The sequence below is a fragment of the Porites lutea genome, chromosome 8 (assembly GCF_958299795.1).
Source record: "Porites lutea chromosome 8, jaPorLute2.1, whole genome shotgun sequence".
Classification (NCBI taxonomy): domain Eukaryota; kingdom Metazoa; phylum Cnidaria; class Anthozoa; order Scleractinia; family Poritidae; genus Porites; species Porites lutea.
Window position 1 is genome coordinate 2,001,868 of NC_133208.1, and position 17,774 is coordinate 2,019,641.

General features: G+C 39.6%; 1 protein-coding gene across 1 annotated transcript; it reads right to left on the bottom strand.

Annotated features, from left to right (window-relative positions):
* Positions 1-878: 878 nt before the first annotated feature.
* Positions 879-16,167, bottom strand: LOC140946744 (protein PHTF2-like). The gene is made up of 20 exons (XM_073395850.1): positions 15,903-16,167; positions 13,762-13,821; positions 12,720-12,789; positions 12,077-12,173; positions 11,337-11,445; positions 10,889-10,924; positions 10,394-10,488; positions 9,587-9,717; positions 8,546-8,736; positions 7,783-7,840; positions 6,989-7,074; positions 6,621-6,719; positions 5,962-6,032; positions 5,181-5,277; positions 4,751-4,882; positions 4,568-4,654; positions 3,423-3,487; positions 3,117-3,213; positions 1,952-2,047; positions 879-1,244 (listed from the first exon to the last, which is right to left on the bottom strand). Exons 1-20 carry the CDS (start codon positions 15,939-15,941, stop codon positions 879-881), a joined length of 2,082 nt encoding a protein of 693 aa, XP_073251951.1. The 5' UTR covers positions 15,942-16,167.
* Positions 16,168-17,774: the final 1,607 nt, after the last annotated feature.

Genomic DNA, 17,774 nt, shown 5'->3' on the forward strand with positions numbered 1-17,774 from the left:
AGAATTGATTCAAAACGCTGCGCTTTTAGTAGCCGCCTCGAACGGCTCGTGTAAACGGGATATGTAACGCCTTACATATTACATTTCCCCTTGTCTTTTATACGCTCTCTCTTTACATAAAATAAAACATGTACACTTATTTAAATATTTTAAATATTTTGCCCTTTGCTTTGAGCAATGCTATGCCTTGATCTTCCACACCTAGAAGTGAAATTTAAAATAGTAAAAGAATTCACATTCCGCTCACAAAAGAAAGATAGGGGAGGTCATAGAGTGAGAGCACAAGAGAATAGGGGGCCGGAGGGATACAGGGGGTGGGAGGTTTGGATCCCCCTCTCCTCTCCCTGGCCCCCACCAGGAAAGGATCAAGATCGGAGAGTTTTCATTTTTGGTGAGAGGAAGTCCTTGCCTCTCACACATTTTACCCGAGTTCGAATCACATGGAAGAAGCAATATATGGCTTGAGTTTGTTGCTATTTATCATCCTTGGGGTCTGTTTCTCGAAGGTCCTGGTAATTATCGCGCCCGGGGACGGGCCGAGCCTAAACGTGTTGTGTGGAGCTGGAGCTTAAATGAGAGTTAAGCACTCGCCTCGGCAGTGAAGGGTCTGATACACGGGGTTTCCCCCGTTCATGAACCCGACGGCTATGCCATTCCGATGAGCCCCAATAAAGGCGAAACAGCTGTTCATGGCTGCCATTGCCCGGATTATATGGCTGTGCGCATGCGTGAGGTACTGGCCAGGCCGTGGGTTGGTGTATGTATGTATGTTTGTCCGAATCTAAAGCCCCTAACCTAAATATTAACATCAGAATCTAAAGAATACAAAAAAGGGGCCTAGCTAACAAACCAGTACACTTTGTTTAAACTGATGGTTTTTAAATGATTGAAACCTCAACGTTACGTGTAAACACGAGAATTTTCCGGGCCCTGTAATGACTGGGAGTTTCGAGAAACGGGTTCTCGCTCCAAGAGGTTTTTCGGCGGCTTCTCCAGTTGTCCCCTTCCCGAAAACCAGAAAGTATAATGTAGTTGCAAAGATGTTGTAAAGTTGTTCTAAATTTCTCTACTAAATTCTTACTTAGGGCAAAATGGTACGAGATTTTAGGAAATTGTACCTTTAGTCTGAAGCCCAACAGATCAGACATGACTCCTGAGAAAAGAGACAATACTACCACTCGGGTAATATTGTACAACAACGGGTTCATCGACAAACCAGACATCTTGAACGGGCTTTCGATTTCCTGAAAAAAATAAATTAAAAAAATACATAAATCCTGCTAGCTGAGCCTAGCTCAGTAGGTAGGACGCTTGACTGCAGAGCAGGAGGGCGTAGATTCGATTCCCGGGACCGGATCAGATCTTAAAATACCTCAGAAATAAAAGTACTCGCGTGGCTCGGATGACCAAGTATAATAACCGTCCAGTCTCCAGCAGGAGACGTAAAAACAGCGTCCTCAATTACTACTTTCGATCAGGATCAGATCTTAAAATACCTCAGAAATAAAAGTAGTCGCGTGGCTCGGATGACCAAGTATAATAACCGTCCAGTCTCCAGCAGGAGACGTAAAAACAGCGTCCTCAATTACTACTTTCGCGCTAAATACATTGACACTCAAATAAAGTGAGCATTTAAATAAATAAATACATATAATGACCAGTAAATGTATATATAACAGTTAACGGTTAGCAATCACTATCATGATGCGAAAACACTATTCTTTTCTTTCCTGAGAAATTGGTTCTTTTTATATCTACGGGTTATTTGAGAAAGATTACTTTTGCTAAAAGTCCTCAGGGCTCAACAGAAATCCATAAGGGCTGATACCTGACGCTAAACGCCCTTGAAACAGGCGATGTCGCATGCAATAGACCTTTTCACTGATACGGCGCCCATTCTGAATAAATTTAGAATCCTTGTGCAATCCGTGTTTAACCTCTAAAGTAATACCTTCAGTAGCTTGGTGGCTAATTTAAGAACGTGGTTTGCAATCGTCAAATCTTCTTTTTTGTGCGGAGCTTTTTCCATCTGAAGATAAAGGTTGATCTGTAAAGAGAAAAAAACTTCACTTAATTTCCTCATGAAATGATTGTAAGGGTGCTTACAGAATTTGCCACTCGGGCTATTGGTCAAAACAGTTTTTAATTCTAAACGCACCGTCGTTACTGCATTCTTGGTCACGTGACGACACTGAGCTCTGGGCGGAGAGCGTGAGCTCTCTTTCTGCGCCATAACAGTACGTCAGGTTACATCATAATACCACGTTAGTTTAGTTGACCTCCCGGGGGAGAGCTCCCTTATTGTGTCTAAACGGGTATGTGCCGCTTAAAAGGGTATGGTGGTCAGGGTCTTGAGTATTAAACAAGGTATAACACTTTCACTTTTTAGGGTCTCTGACAGGTTGTCTTTTTGGACTGGAAGCCTTTAAAAGAGTCTGAAGACTGGTGTTTCTGCGGTCTACATTAGTGGTGCGACCCTTTTTTTTTTCCAAAAACACCTAATTTTATGATGTTAGTTTGAAAAAAAAAATACTTAACATCTTTATGCAAGACGAAATGAATTAGGGCCGTAAGATACGGTCTCTCGCCTTGAAACAGTGTAGCGAAAGGAACTATTTTTGTCGTGAACAAAGTTAGGGTTTGAAGGCCTTGGCTAGCCTGCGAGCAAGCTCTCTGAGGCGCTCTGACGGCGGGGCGGGAAAAGAAAGGATTGCTTGCAACTATGTCTCTAGAATTGGAATTCCACCTCCAATTCCCCTGTGGCTCCCCGTCGACTGAGCTGCCAGATTTCTGCCCATCAGCGCCAAACAGAAACGAGCGCGAATGTAAACAAACATTGAAAGTTAATGACGTCATTAGTAATGTCATCTCCGCCAATCAGCATTTCGCATCGACTTTTTCGATGCAGATATTCAGAGACGTAGTTGCAAGCTCTCCTTCCTTTCCCCGCCACGCCGCCACAGCGCCCCGGAGAGCTTGCTCGCAGGTTATGAAGGCCTTGGCCGCACACCTCTATAATAACCACCCTAAGTGGCGGGCGACCTCTCCTTGGTCTCGGCGGGGAAGCCTATACGTTTTCCACTAACATGATACAAACGGATTTCGCTTTTGCTCACCTGTTCTGTGAGTAGCCCCGAGGTGTTGGTAAATTTACTGTTGATTTTTGAACCCAAGGTCATGAAACGGAGAACATATACTGATAACACAAGACACCTGCAATGAAAAAGCGCATTAAGTAAAAACAAAACATAAACACAGACAACTTAACATAAATAAGCACAAATTATTATTAGTAGTAGTAGCAGTGGTAGTATTACTATCATTGTTGTTGTTGTTGTTACTATTATTATAATCAGAAATTTTTATTTGGATAACACATCATTGAAGGGCTTATTTTCGGAATTTTACGGTATATTACTCACCATATTGATACTTCCCAGTTAAATAGTATGGACAGAAATCTCTCCTTTTCGTTTCCTTTTATGAGCTACAAGAAAACAAAAACCTGGATGAGCCCCTCCTTTCTGATTACAGAGACGCCTTTATTATTTTCGATTGTTATTGCCGGTTTCTCGCTCATTCTAAGTGAGAAGTCATCTTATCTTTAGACAGCGAGCGGTCTCTTATTTTCCTTTTCAGTCACAGTAGATCGGGAGCACCTCTCTTCTATCTCCACCCCAATCTATATTCCTTTTTACCATAAATTTACATAATTTTAACTTTTCGCTCCCCAAGCGTGGCTCTGACGAAAGAAGGACGACTGCTCGCAGTCGACCTTATCTTCCACAGCGGTTTACATTCGCACTAGTCTCTACTGGTGCAATTACAGCGTTGAATGTAAAATCGAATCTTAAGGCCAATTAAAGCAGACGCAAAATCTTTCAACTAATCTTCTCTCAAACTTTTTGTCAATTCATCGGACTGTCTGGAAATCTTTAACGGATTTTTTTTTTTAAATAGTTCTAACTAACTTTCGCTCGTTTTGATTTTGTTTTAACGTACCCACAGCTTAGAAAGACCACGTTTCTCGAGGCTTAAGATTGAAACCATTTCATATACATTCGAAACTCCCGTAAGCGACCACCCAAAATGCAAAGACTTCGTTGTCGCCTACGGGAGGTAATAGCTTACAAGAATCGAACCACAGGGGGGCCTCTTCCAAGAAGAGGTCCCCGTACATCTACTTTACGGAAGATAATTCTAATTTCTAAGTTACGCCATGTGTTGCTCCATGTTGTCACTAAAGTTCTTCCTATATTCTAAGTATCATAGTACACACAGCGAGATCGAGATCAGAGAAGGCGTCAAGTGGTTGCTTACAAGAGGTGAAAACAATTGGAAAATCATTAAACTTTCAGGCCCGAAAAATGGTCACGGTCGCTTACAGGAGGTGGTCGTTTACTAGAGATTCCAACTGCGAGTCTTTGACTGGGAATGTTTTGGTGTTTTGGATAGGCGGTCGCTTATTAGAGGTAATCGCTTAAGAGAGGTAGTCGCACATGGAGGTTCGACTGTATAAAAATTAAACGCACTACACCTTCAAAAAATGACAGATACGTTTACTTACCTGAACACACATCAGTATCACTAAAATCATTCCAAGGATGAAAGATGATGACACAATCATGTCTACAGACCTTTGAGGACCTCGTCTCTGATAAAAATTAAAAAATGTTACTTTTAATCGTCTTTCTAGCCATTTTTTTTTTTGATACGTGCATTATGGAAAGAAACCCTTGTTTATAATTACCTTTAACAGGGACCTAAGTGACAACCACGTCTTTATATTTCGCACTTTATGGAGACGAAAGTGAGGCAGACCAGCACGGCGAGACTTTCTTGACGAGGTCAACCAGCCAAACAACTTGGCATACAGGCAACGCTGAAATGAAACGAAAAATAAGATGATGATCGCTGGGTTGGGATTTAGATTATAAATATGACAAAAAAACAGCAAATTAAATTTTAGGGTTATTAACAGATTCATTTTTCGCGCCAAAAAACATTTCAGCCACCCCCCCCTCCCCCCCTCCTCCCCCCCCAAAATAATAATAATATTAATAGGAGAACTGTAGTTGGAGAAATAGCGGATAAGATCAGCGAACGGTCAAGCGAAGTAGGTCGACAAATTGTGAGCAACTTGAAGGAGAGAATCAAGCTCATGTTGTGTGACTTCTCACCTCTCGGTAAGATTTTTCTGCAACGCACAGCAAGAAGAAAAACGAGAAACTAAGGAAGAATCTCTCCAACATGCTAACAATAACAATAACACGAGACCTACAAAACAAAGGATACATGTTAGTTGGAATATTGAGATTGATCACGTTTTCAGCAGGTAGAGAGAGCCTGGGTATAGCTCTGGTGTGATTCCTACATTTGCCAGACAGACTAACTGCTGAATAGCTACAGTTAGGCGAGTTTTAAGGCGGAACTCTGAAACAAATGCTGAGAAATAAAGCTACAGTAAATACAGGTCCATGTCACGTTGCTGACAAGACAATGGGATTATAAGACCTTATAAGTCATATTTACGAGCCAGTAATGTTTGCTGTTTTGTGGTGGTCTAAAACAGAACAAAAATCGAAAGAAAGAGGAAACGCCACGTAGGCCTGGTCAGCCATCAAGGAACCTATACTTGACAAGCATGGCCTTCTTCAATCTCCGTCCAGGAAAATGAAGAGCAACTAGTTGGTTGATAGTTTTTCCTGATTACATACAGGTCTAAGTATATTTTTTCCTGCTCATCTCCTAGCATTTGGTTGAATCAAATTAAGACTTTTGACTTCAGCATAAGTAAGCTTATATGCAGGGTTATGAGTCGTCAAAGCCGTCCTTTGTGTCGTCACGCAACGCTCCTCCCCACTTGTGAGGAAGAGCGTTGCGTGACAACACAAGCAACGGTTGCCTAAGAGACAAGGCTACGAACCAATCAGAAACCAAATCAATTAAACCGGCACTCACCAAACTGTATATCCAAACATTGTACACAAGAGTTCTGGAGTATTACTTCTCCAAAGGTTTCCGAGCTTTCCCTGGTATATAGAGAAAATATTTAATTAAATCGAGCTTCCACAAACTGCCACTTCCGTACAACGGGTACCTCCTCTTGAACCGGCGGACAGTCCATACATTGGCTCTTGTTTAAACCTCTCTACAACGGCAACGGCCACTAAAGCAAGTCATCAAATGCCAAAATAACCTCTCGACAACGGCCAGTTTTTTCAGGTACTGTTAAAAAGTCAAACTCTCATGAAATTTGACCTGAATGGCGCGTAAATGCAGTACCTCTTTGTAAGAACAATTTTTAGAATATACTTTGAACATACCTCAGGCTGACAGTCAGTTAACAACGGCTAATAGTAAGCACGAACTTGACACAATAAACATGTTGTACTCCCAGGAAAAAAGACAGGTGTCATTTCACACCCCTACCTCCCCATAACAGCCACCTCGCCAGAACGGCCATTTCTTCTGTCCCCAAGCTGGCCATTGTGGAGAGGTTCAAATGTAAACATAAACCTTAATAACATCCTAATACGACTAGAAAAGAGCAGAATGCTCTCCAAAAAACGAAATTTCAGGTAACCTGACTCAAAAGAAGAAAATATTATAATACTTACAGTTGTATTGTAAAGCCGAAAGAGTAACGGTATAAATGCCAGCAACACAGAGACCACAATAGCAAACTGCGCATAACCGGTGTGGCTTTTGTGGGTATCCTGGAATAGAGCAACATACAGGAGTTTGAACTAAGTAATGGGACGTTTTTGAGCAACGCGCGTCAACCGGAAGTGGTCGTTTTGCGTTCTTGGGCAGTGGTTTTATCCCGAAATTACCGGCAAATTGTCTCTATAAGAGTAAAGAAACTTAGCAAGACAAATTTGGCAGCTTCATGGCTTCAGTTCCGGTTGACGCGCAACGCTCACAAACATTTCTGCTTGAGAGGAAAAGACAAAAAAGAAAATCATCCGCATCTTGATGGACTTACCACTTTATTCTTAATGGCAGTGCTTATTTCCATAAGAGTCAACTGAGCTTTTTTACATTGATTTCCTTCCCAGATTGAAACCATGACTGAAAAGTATAAAATCAGTGATAACGAATGATGATTTCGTTTGTTATAGGGAGTCTCAGCAAACTTAGACTACGAGTAGTCCCCCATTTGTCCTCAGGGATAATAAAGTGAGCGAGACGCGAGCGCGCGTGAAAATCACCCCACGCGAGAAAAAAAGACACGCGGCGGGGAGAAAGGAAAACGATTTTTTTTTTTCATTTTTCTCTCTCCCGACCGCGTCTCGCCTTTCTCGCGTGGGGTGATTTTCACGCGCGCAACTATCTCTGAGGAAAAATGGGAGACTACTCGTAGTCTAGAGCAAACTTGACGACGACAGCAAAGGACACCGCGTCACTTGCGAAGTTTTTCCAACTTTATCGCGTTTATTTAATCCTCGCTCAATTCATCAAGGGTGGGTGCAGCTTGAATTTCTCTGCGGTTAGAATTGTTAATTATTGAGTCCAGTTACAAAGAGAGAAATGACATCGTCGTCGTGTGTTCACGTCTTCACGTCGTAGTTGTGCAGTTACGTCACAGAAATGAATCAAAAAGTGTGACGCACGTGCAGATAATACCAACTAGCTTTTTACTTTCTTACTGCCGTTGTTGTCGTGGTTGGCACACGACTCGGTCAGGAGCCCCTGGTAGCATACGATACCCTAAAATCACCGTTATAAGTGCTGGGTTTTTACAGTTTTTTTACAGGTAAAGTTCAAGCTGTATGTTACCTTTTTCTGCAGTTGGTGGAGGGGTTGGGTGTTCTTCCAATCCAAGAGATCCATTCATCTGAAGTGCAATACAAATTGTCTTAATTATACTATTATTAACACTGATATATACTCAGTTACCACTATACCAAACACTTCAAACAGTGTTTCATCGAATAACCAAACAACTCAAGATCGGCCTAGAAACGGCTTCAACTCCTTTTTTCAACCCACTTTTTGGCTTCTAGATATCTCATGAAAACACTGCGTCCCGCGACAGGACTAGCTCAGTACAGCGCTTGACTGTAGAGCGCGAGGTCGAGAGTTCGAATTTCGGGGCTGGATCAATACTTAAGGCCTTACAATAACGGAGGACTGAAGGCACTGTCTTTGCCCTGTCATTACGTAATTACTCGCGTGTTCGCGTGGCTCGGATGACTACATAAAATGGTGGTCCCTTTCCAATACCAGGCATAAAAAAATAGTGCACTTAATTGGTACTTTCGGGATGAATGCATCGAAACTCAAATTAAGTGCGGATTACCGGTCATTTCGCCCCGATTACTTAGCCCAATTTAAGAATGAGGAATATTGTATTTGAAGCGTGCTTGTCTTGGTTTATGGCTTAAAGAACAAGGAATATTAGATTTGAAGCGCGTTTGTTTGCTTTCTGGCTTATAGAAAAAGGAATATTACATTTCGAAGCGCTCTAAAGGACTCGAAAATAGGGGACTAAGTAACCGGGGCGAAATGACTGGTTAACAAATAAACACCAGCGCCATACCTGTTTATCCCAAGCAAACGGGTCTTCATTGTTACTATCCATTTCAACATCAGACACATCACTCTCCGTTGTAGACGATGTTGTTTCTCCGCTTTCGCTCATTTCTTCTTCTGTTTTATCGTTGTCCGCGTCCTTTGCATTCTCTTGTTCAATGTTTTCCACTGCTTCACTGTTATACTTGTTATCGCACACTGATAACAAAACAAAAGTGTGTGTGTCTTCAAAATGAAAGCCTCTGGTCTTTGATCTGTACAGTCACATTTATGTCTAACGGCACGTACAATTTCATCAGTCATGGGTAAAGCTTTCATCAGAAATTAAAAGTCTGATAACTTATTGTAATATGCAGCACCGATCTACATGTATTGTAGAGTCTAGTGAGGAAGTGGGGCAGGCCTTTGTGCGTGCATGATGTTCGGAGTCAGGAGAGGGTATTGCTTTTCCGTTTTTTGGCCTGTCTGTCTTGAACCTAAGATAAAATTTTACGCAAAAATGCCCAAAACGAGGTTTTCATTTTTTGCGTGAAGAAACAGCCAAGCACCCAAGTTTTCTGTCCATTTTTCAAAACAGGGTTCTAAAAAAGAGCGGTAGCTGGCCTATACAATCCGTAAATTCTTTAGGTTTTTCTTGTGCCTTACTTAAAAAAAAGGATCAGGGTTTCACCACTCTACCAACTTTGGCCGTTCCCGGCTCTCAGATAGTAGGGATGACACACAAGCGAAAGGCACGCGAAAACGTTTTGTATCAATTTAGGCTTCTGGGAAACTGCCCACGTACCCCTCTCCCAACCCAACATTTTGCCCTAAGTGAGAAGTAAGTGTTAATGTTGACTTAGGGGGAGGGTAGGTGGGCAATTTCCCGAAACCTAACTTGATCCAAAGTTTCCTCCCGTTTTATTTTCGTGTTCGCGCTCTCTCAATTTCGCGAACCCGACTATCTCGGAGCCTGGAACAGGCTACTACAAACTTGGGTCATGGCCCTAGAGGTAGGATGATGAAACTGTTTATGATAATTTTAGTAGACACAAAAAATAGCCTTTACCATGCCCTGATTCAGCAGCCTGCTGAGTTTTTCTTTGCCGCACACCATTTACGATCACCCCGTTATGCGATACTGTTCCTCCATTTTCTTGTCCGCTGCCTTTTCTCTTCTGTCTTGCAGCTGTTCTTCCTCTGTAAAGCAGAGATTAAATATATGAGTAGACGACAGAGCAATCACTAACACATTTAGTAAGGGGAGTGCAAGCCTCTCCGGTCTCGCGCCTTCAGTCACGCGCGTGGTAATTTGCGTGTCTCGGGCGTTTTGCTCGACGGACCAAGAAAAATGAGAGACTGATCGTAGTCTAACATATGAGCAACTACCAACAACTGCAAAATTTGAGTTGTTGCCTACCGGAGATTCTCAACATTTTTTCTGTCAATGGCGCTTTTCTTGGGGGGAAACTCGGTTCCCTGGGCAGAAAATTGAAAGCAGGAGGAGAAAAAATAATAGTAGGCAACAAAAGATTGTCGATTATCTACTGAAAGGCATGTTGGAGAAACTTTCACATGACAAAACCACATATGTGGGGGTAAGTATGGAGGGGGCCACCACCTTCCACTGGGGAATTCTATCAGCTTCAACAGCTAAGAATTATAGCTGTCTCAAGTATTAATGTGAATTTGTCTATTCCTACAGGTACAGTGAATTCACATCATTCTGGTCATCGTATCTGATTTTGTCCAGTTAAACAAGAGAAAACCTTTCTGCGTGGATGAAACATGTGGCTGTTACAAACAAGTGGCCATTATTAAAAGTTTGATATTGTCGTTTGACTGCATAAGCTTAGATACAAACTCGGCCTTATACCTTCTGTTGATGCCTTTGACTTTTCTTCTCCCGGAAGAACTAGAGTAGTCTGTAGAGACCATGTACATATACAACACCCCTAACACCACCATGATCTAAAAAATAAAACAGAATTATTATTTATTTCTGTCACAGACTAACTGAGGAAGCAGTGTAGCAAAGCAGTTTTAAAAGGCTGGTTTTCACTAACAAAGAGGCCTGAAGCATTACTGTATGATCAAATGAAAAGAGTAGTCTGATTCCACTTGTGATTTTGTTGCTTGGTGTAGAGAAACAATGGACATTCTTTCAAGTAAGTAAAAAACAGATAAGGAATTAAATTGAGGGTATATAAGGCAGGGTAATGCACTGGTCAGAGAAAAGTGAAGAACCCACAAATTAGATGCCACTCGGAAAGGAGATATGCTGATTGTGTGCAATCTTTACTGAAGCTTGCTTTATAGTAAATGATCATCTTTTTGGGGGTGGGTAAATTTATGATGATAAAACTCTTACCAAAGCTGGTCCACAAGCCTCTGACCATGTTACAACCTGGAAAGAAAAAACAGCAGTTATTTTTTGGGAAATGACATAGACAAAACAGATCCCACCGACAACACAATCCTTAATTTTTGAGAGAGCACACAAGAATATAACTTGTGTCCAAGACATAATCAACCCCTGTTAGTAAAGTCTGTGAAGCAGTGTCGATATCCTTGTTCTGGGAAATCCATTGAGGGGCAAAATGACAATGGCATTTTTAACAGGCCAATCATGGTACCTGGTCAAATCCCGCTACACAGATGGAGGCCCAGAACAAGGATTTTGGCACTTATTTGCAGACAGACTCAACAAGAAGTTTTGTCCTGCCTGGGGCACAGGCTAACAAGAATACCAAGAATACTATTGCTCTCACCTACACCCACAGGGATCAAAGTAAAGTACATGTCAATATGCTACTTACTTTCCAATGAGATTCCCATTCTCTCAAATAAATAACAAGCACCAGAACTTCACATAAATACAAAAACAAGAACAGGAACCACAATCTGGGTGACAGTTGCTGGGTCCACCTGAAACAAGAAAAGCAGAGAAAGAAAATCATTAAGCACCCTGCAATGTCTACAAATGAATTAAACACATTATATTCACACTTACTGTATGGATTTCAATGACTTTTCAAGTACAAGGCATTAAGAGCCACCCGACTTAAGTACTATTATGGCCATATACAATTTTAGCAGGAGATAGTAAACATTGAAAAAACAAGAAAAAGGCTCGTAAGCAGCTGTAAATGGAGTTATTTATTCTTTGTATGGCTGGTAAATGCTTTGTAATAAAACCATGACTCCATATAATGCTCTGATCACGGCCAAATTTTAATAATCTGCATCCTCAATAACTTTTTCCTACTTGCGCAGGTTATATCAGTAGGCTGCAAATCCAAAAGGCTTGGGCAAGATTATGGAGTAAAATCATGGAAATCCATATTGTTAGGCTAGGGTCTACACTGATCTCAATGCATTTTCACGGTACATGTTTTTAGAATGACAACTAGTAATAAAAAATCACCCGACATTTCCTTGTTCATGAACATTTCCTTGTGATTCTCACAACCTTCATGTTTGATTTACAGTGATAATCATAAGGAGAAATTAGATTCTGATCACAGTAAAATGTTTTTAAATATATTAGTTGCCTTACCATGATCGAAAGAAAGGGAAGAGAAGAACTCGGATTACACCTTTCTGGGTGACAGCTGACCAAGTATGAACTGGTTTTGTCTTGGGGAATGTGGAGCCTGCAAGAAAAATAATCCATGGTAACAGGACTGAGTGGAGTCCAATTCAGTCTGTAATCATACGAGTGATTACCAAAATTGGACAACCACGTAGCAGAAGTCTGATTTGTTTAATCACGAAGATGATCACAGAGCGAATTGGATGACATGAAGTTCTATTACAAATCAATCATAACTATAACAAAATTTGCAATATTTTAGGCTTTTTTAATGTAAACATATTAAGAAATTCTGAAAGTTTTTTTGTTAGCAGTGAAAAAAGCCGTTTAAGTTAGAGTGTGTGACGGCACGTACTGTCCAATTAATTGAACATGTCTCGTACTGTTCTATTACACTGTCCTATTTATAGTGCTGAAATCAGGACAGTTGATAGCCAATCGGATTTGTGAATTTTGTTATACATTGTAGTTATGATTAAGTTTAAAAACTAAAGGAAACAAATTCAAGGCATAACCTTGACAAAGAGTTTCCCAGTCTACACCAAAATCAAAAGAACTTACTGGTAGACATTCATTCATTAATTAAAAGGTTTTTCTAAGCACATACCAATAACAAGATCAACATCTATAAGCTCAGGCTTCAGACCACCGGGCTTTTTGGGAACATCTATAAAACCCTACAAATTAAAGCACATGATTCAGGAAAGGAATGGAAAAAAGGAAAATGCTTCTGATCACTGAAAAAAAATTATCAAAATTTGTAAGTTTGAAGGAGACTAGACCAGTCAATGACAACTAAATTCTAATTACAAGCAAGACTGACCATATTGTAGGTACCACAATCTAGTACCTACAGTAGTATTCTCTAACTAATTGTGGCTAAATTTAGGGGAGGTTAAACACGAGACAATGCTGGGCAGCAGTCTCTACCACTAATCGTATGTGGGGTGGTCTTGGGGTTTAGCAGGGCCTTAGTGATTTTACAGTGCAGTCGCAGGAGTCAATCATTTTGCTCTCGTTGCTTTTGCATGCGGTAGTTATAGTTGTTTATTGCCCCCAACCCTCCCTCCTCTCTGGATGCTGTTTTGGTAAGTATCTGCGCCTCTTTCCACTGAGGTTCTGAGTGTGACAGTTCCCGTTGGGTGCCGCTCTCAGGGTTGTCCTGGTTGCCTTCTAGGCTTGCTTGCGGCCCTTCTTCTGTTTCATCAGGCACCTTCCATACACCCGCCTATTGCTGATGGGTTTAATCACAGTTTGCATGGGAACAAGTACTATAATTCACTTAGTAGTTTTTCTCCAAATTTTGCTTTCAACAATCTGGTTTTCACAAGACCACGAGTGATGTACATGTATGTAGTCATAAGCAGAAACAGACAAAAATGCAAATGTTGTGGTTCTTGCAGCTCCAAAGCTGTCATTACATGACTCTGAAGGGTTCACAACACAGATTTCTTTTCTGCACAAGGTCATTGAGCTGACGACTGTGATAACGACCTCCACCCTGACTCAATCACTATTGAAATGAGTCTTTTCAGAGTCAAACCAGTCTCATACATCATATATTCTTGTTGTTTCATTGTAACTTCTTTTTAGAGAAAATTCATCATAATATTGAACATAATAACAGAAATAATACTGCAAATATTTACAGTTTCTTGCTCTTGCTCCTCAAAAGTTCTTTCCCATGAAGCTTTATCATATTTACCAAGCTAGAAAAGGAAAAACATACACGATCAAAGCAGGGAACTTTCTATCGAGGAGGGAAAATTCCAATCAAGGAAGGGACCTTTCTATCAAGGAATTAAGGACTTCAGTCTCCATCCACAAAGGGACCCTCTTTTATCTAGGAGCAAAGGGACCTTTCTAGCTAGAAAGAGGTCTTTCTATCAAGGATGGGACTTCTCTATCTGGGAAGGAACCTTCTTCATCCAGGAAGGGACCTTTCCATCAAGGAGGGGACTTTCTTCTCATCGGAGGACCTTTGTTTTAAGGAAGAAACTATTCTGTCAAGGAAGGGACATTTGTTTTTGGCAAGGAATATAACTTTTCATCAAGAAAAAGACTTTCCTAATACTGAGACAAATTCCCCATGCCAACCACTTAATGATAAATATCTCTGTGATAAGCTTTTAAAGTTCCTAGTATGAAGGAAAAGACAAAATTTTCACATGTCTTCATAGGTAAAAGTGCAATAAATTTAAAATAAAATGCAAAATTCAGTTAATTAACCAACATTAACAATCATGTTTAATTTAGTGCAAGTTCATATTTGCTTGGCAAAGGCCCAGCCATCTGAGTAAACTAAATGTCAAGCTATGTAAACAAACTAGTACTAATCAACAATTATTAGCGAGCGCACTCTAATTCTTTTTAGCTTTACCTCCAAAAATGATGGACGAGTGGCCAAATTCAGAATTTAAAATGCCAATTTCACCATTGATTATGCTTAAGAAATTTTATGACAATGGCTACACACAACTTAAGTGAAAAATTATTCTACTTGTAAGATCTAAGATATCAGTGAACCAGGCATCGACAGAATACAAAAATCAAGATTTCCTCTCCAATTTGGTTACCCTCCAACTCTGGAATGCGATGACATTTCATTTTCCCTTAAAATACCACATCAACCTGTGTATTTCACATACATTTGGCTAAACCCCTGAGTAAACAGCAGGTTAACATATTAATGTAACATATTCTCCCCCTTGGAGAATTCCAAAATACATTCCTGGGGTCATACAATCAGTTAAGTATATTAATTATGCATTTCCTAGAAGCCACATATACATGTATTGTGTTTAATAAATTATTCCTTTTGGATTGTGAAATATAATTTGAACTAATTTGGCTGTTAAGATGTGTTTCATTTCTCATTTGAGTCCTTTCTTCAGTCACAGAGATGTTTTTTATAAAAAACGACAACAACAAAGAAGGAATTCTGTAGGAGGAATGAAGTATTGGACAAGTTTCTGAAAGAACCAAGGTTAATACTTTAATATAGAAATATCTTCAAGATAATCTCCTTGCATTTCTTCAGAAGACATTATTATTTTCCAATTTATAAGAACAAAATAATTGTTAAATGCTTTTAAACTTATCAGCCGTTTATAGACAAAAAAAAAAAGTTTGAACGAAGTATGCAAATATTTTCTCTGTTAAGTGATGAATTATCCACTAGGCTAGACAAAATAATAAATCGTAAAAGTTAAACCTGGAAATATGGGTTGAGTAGAAACAATTCAGCTGAAAATATTTGCATAATAACAAATGTTCTCGGGCTGTCTCCGAGCCTAAAAACGTGTGGCTATCATGACCAGTAATTGTAAGAATTAAAGGACGAAATCCGAACGCCAGGCTCATGCACGGCTTAACCATTAAACCGGCAGCATTTGCTGTAGAAAAGTATCTTGTCGTTTTCGACGCGAAAATAGAGATTTTAAGTGGCTTGTTTTTTTGTATGTTACTTTGAGAATGTAAACGCAAAACGATCATGCAATCAGCTGAGAATTTTTCCTCGCGTTTCTTGAAGGAAATAAACTATAGCTAGATAACGGGGCTTTTTAACAAGGGCAAAGTGACATGCTATTACCAAGACACGATCTAAATCAAGGTTAAATCTAACTTGGTGTCTTTAAAGTCGACCAGTACAACATTCAGCAAAGCTCGAATGTAAATATTGAATGAACTGTCATTCCAAGGAAACTAGTAAATTGTCTTTAAGCCTCGGCTATTTAAAAACCATTAGGGACTTTAGCTAACTTTATCGAGCAACAATCAACGATCCTACCTTCTCCTGAAACCAGGATATGCTTTGGTCAAAAGCCATTCAACTCTCGAGCAATCGAGAGAAAGAAATCGCAACAACTGATGCCGGTGAGTCGCTATTGACCTTCTACAACACAACAATACCAGTTTGTATAAAATGAAACTGTGTGTATTTCCTTAGCAATTCAAGTCACTAAGGCAAGTGCCTTTACGCTGCTGACTTTTGTAAGACTTTCTTCAACAGTCAAACCACGTTTTGACGGCCAGAAAAAGTGGAAATCCCCGTCGTTTGTTTGACGAGTACTTTTTGACGGCCAATCTTTGATTTGCGCGCGGGCTCATCGATACCTATTATTAGTACCCAGGCCAAACTTCCGTTCACACCGGAAGTAGTATTACACATTAAAAACAAAAATATATCTTTTTTTCCTATAAATGACATGCAAATTGCAAATGGCCTTTATCATTTCTTTTATTTTAAAAATAAATGTCCTATAGCAGTGAATTTCTCATTGAGCTAAAGAGCTAAGACCATTTCCGGAAATTCCGTGATAATAACTAATAATCACGACCGGAAATTAGGTTTCCTTGGTTTGCATTGCGGAGAACCATTTATGAAACAAAAGTAAAAATATAAAAAACATACACAGAAACTAAAATGTAAAGAAATATTGAAACACGTTGAAAACTCCCTTTTATTGGGAAAATTTATTACATAGAACCGATTGATTTAGCCAATTTTTACATTGGAAAATCTGGAACGGATGCACACTCCTCTGGTTTCATATGACAAAAATATTATGTTCTAAATGTGCGTTACTGATTGCACGCTTTTAGAACGATATCAACAATATAATCACGTTATGCTCTCATGTTCACGGCACGCTCTTACAAAGAGGAAAATTCGTGCACTACAGCTTTCTTTTTGGTCTGAGAAACTGATCTAAAACGGTCTCAATTTCCTCTCTAATATGACACTTTTAGACCAAGAATCTACAAAAATTGGTTATACACTATGCTCCACTTTTTCCCCAAAGTTACAGGCTTTTTCGTGTACTTAAGAATTTTTAAGCATAATTTATAAGATTTATAGGTGTAGTATATACTTTGTCGCAAGAGTGCACTTTAGGAGTATAACATAATATTGAGTCGACCAATAGGATATTTAGACGCGCGCGCGGCAATATCTTGCTTTTAACTTTGCTCTTTGTTTTTGACAAGGTCTGACTTGTAAAAGATCATCTTATTATTGCAATGTCAGATGCCTAAAAAGTCTCTTTGATGAAAATTGAGAGGTCTCCAATTATTTTTCGTAAAATAAATTTAATAAAGTAAACACCTTTTAATAAATCTCCAGTCCTTTCAGTAAACTACAACAGTACTATCACGTCATGAAGTCTATGAATAACTTTGTGAAGTTAAAAAATACGTATCGATTTCTTTCCGTTTAAAGCACCTGTACCAGAGGTGCACAAAAGTTATGATTTACATCTTGTTTAGCTTTTAACATAACCTTTTTTTTAAATACTTATTGTGAAAATAAAATGCGTCAGATGAGGTTTCAACAACAAACCTCTCTTGGGTTTAGGCAACATTTTGTTGCTTATTCAAAATTTCTCAGGATCTAAACGGCTAAAAGTTACGAACGTGAAGCGATTTTGTGATTGTGACCAGGTAGCATCGCTGCATTTTCTGTAATTCTGCAATGAATTGTGATTGAGCGATGAACGATGATGTAATGAACCTCTCTGTCGATGTCTCAAAAATTGAGAGCGTAGTCGTCGTGATTGTCGAAGTGGTCACCTAACTGTAACTCTATAACTAACGTTATACTACTACATGAGAAATATCTGCAATTTGATTGGCTTAGAGCAGTGGTATTTCAACTTAATTT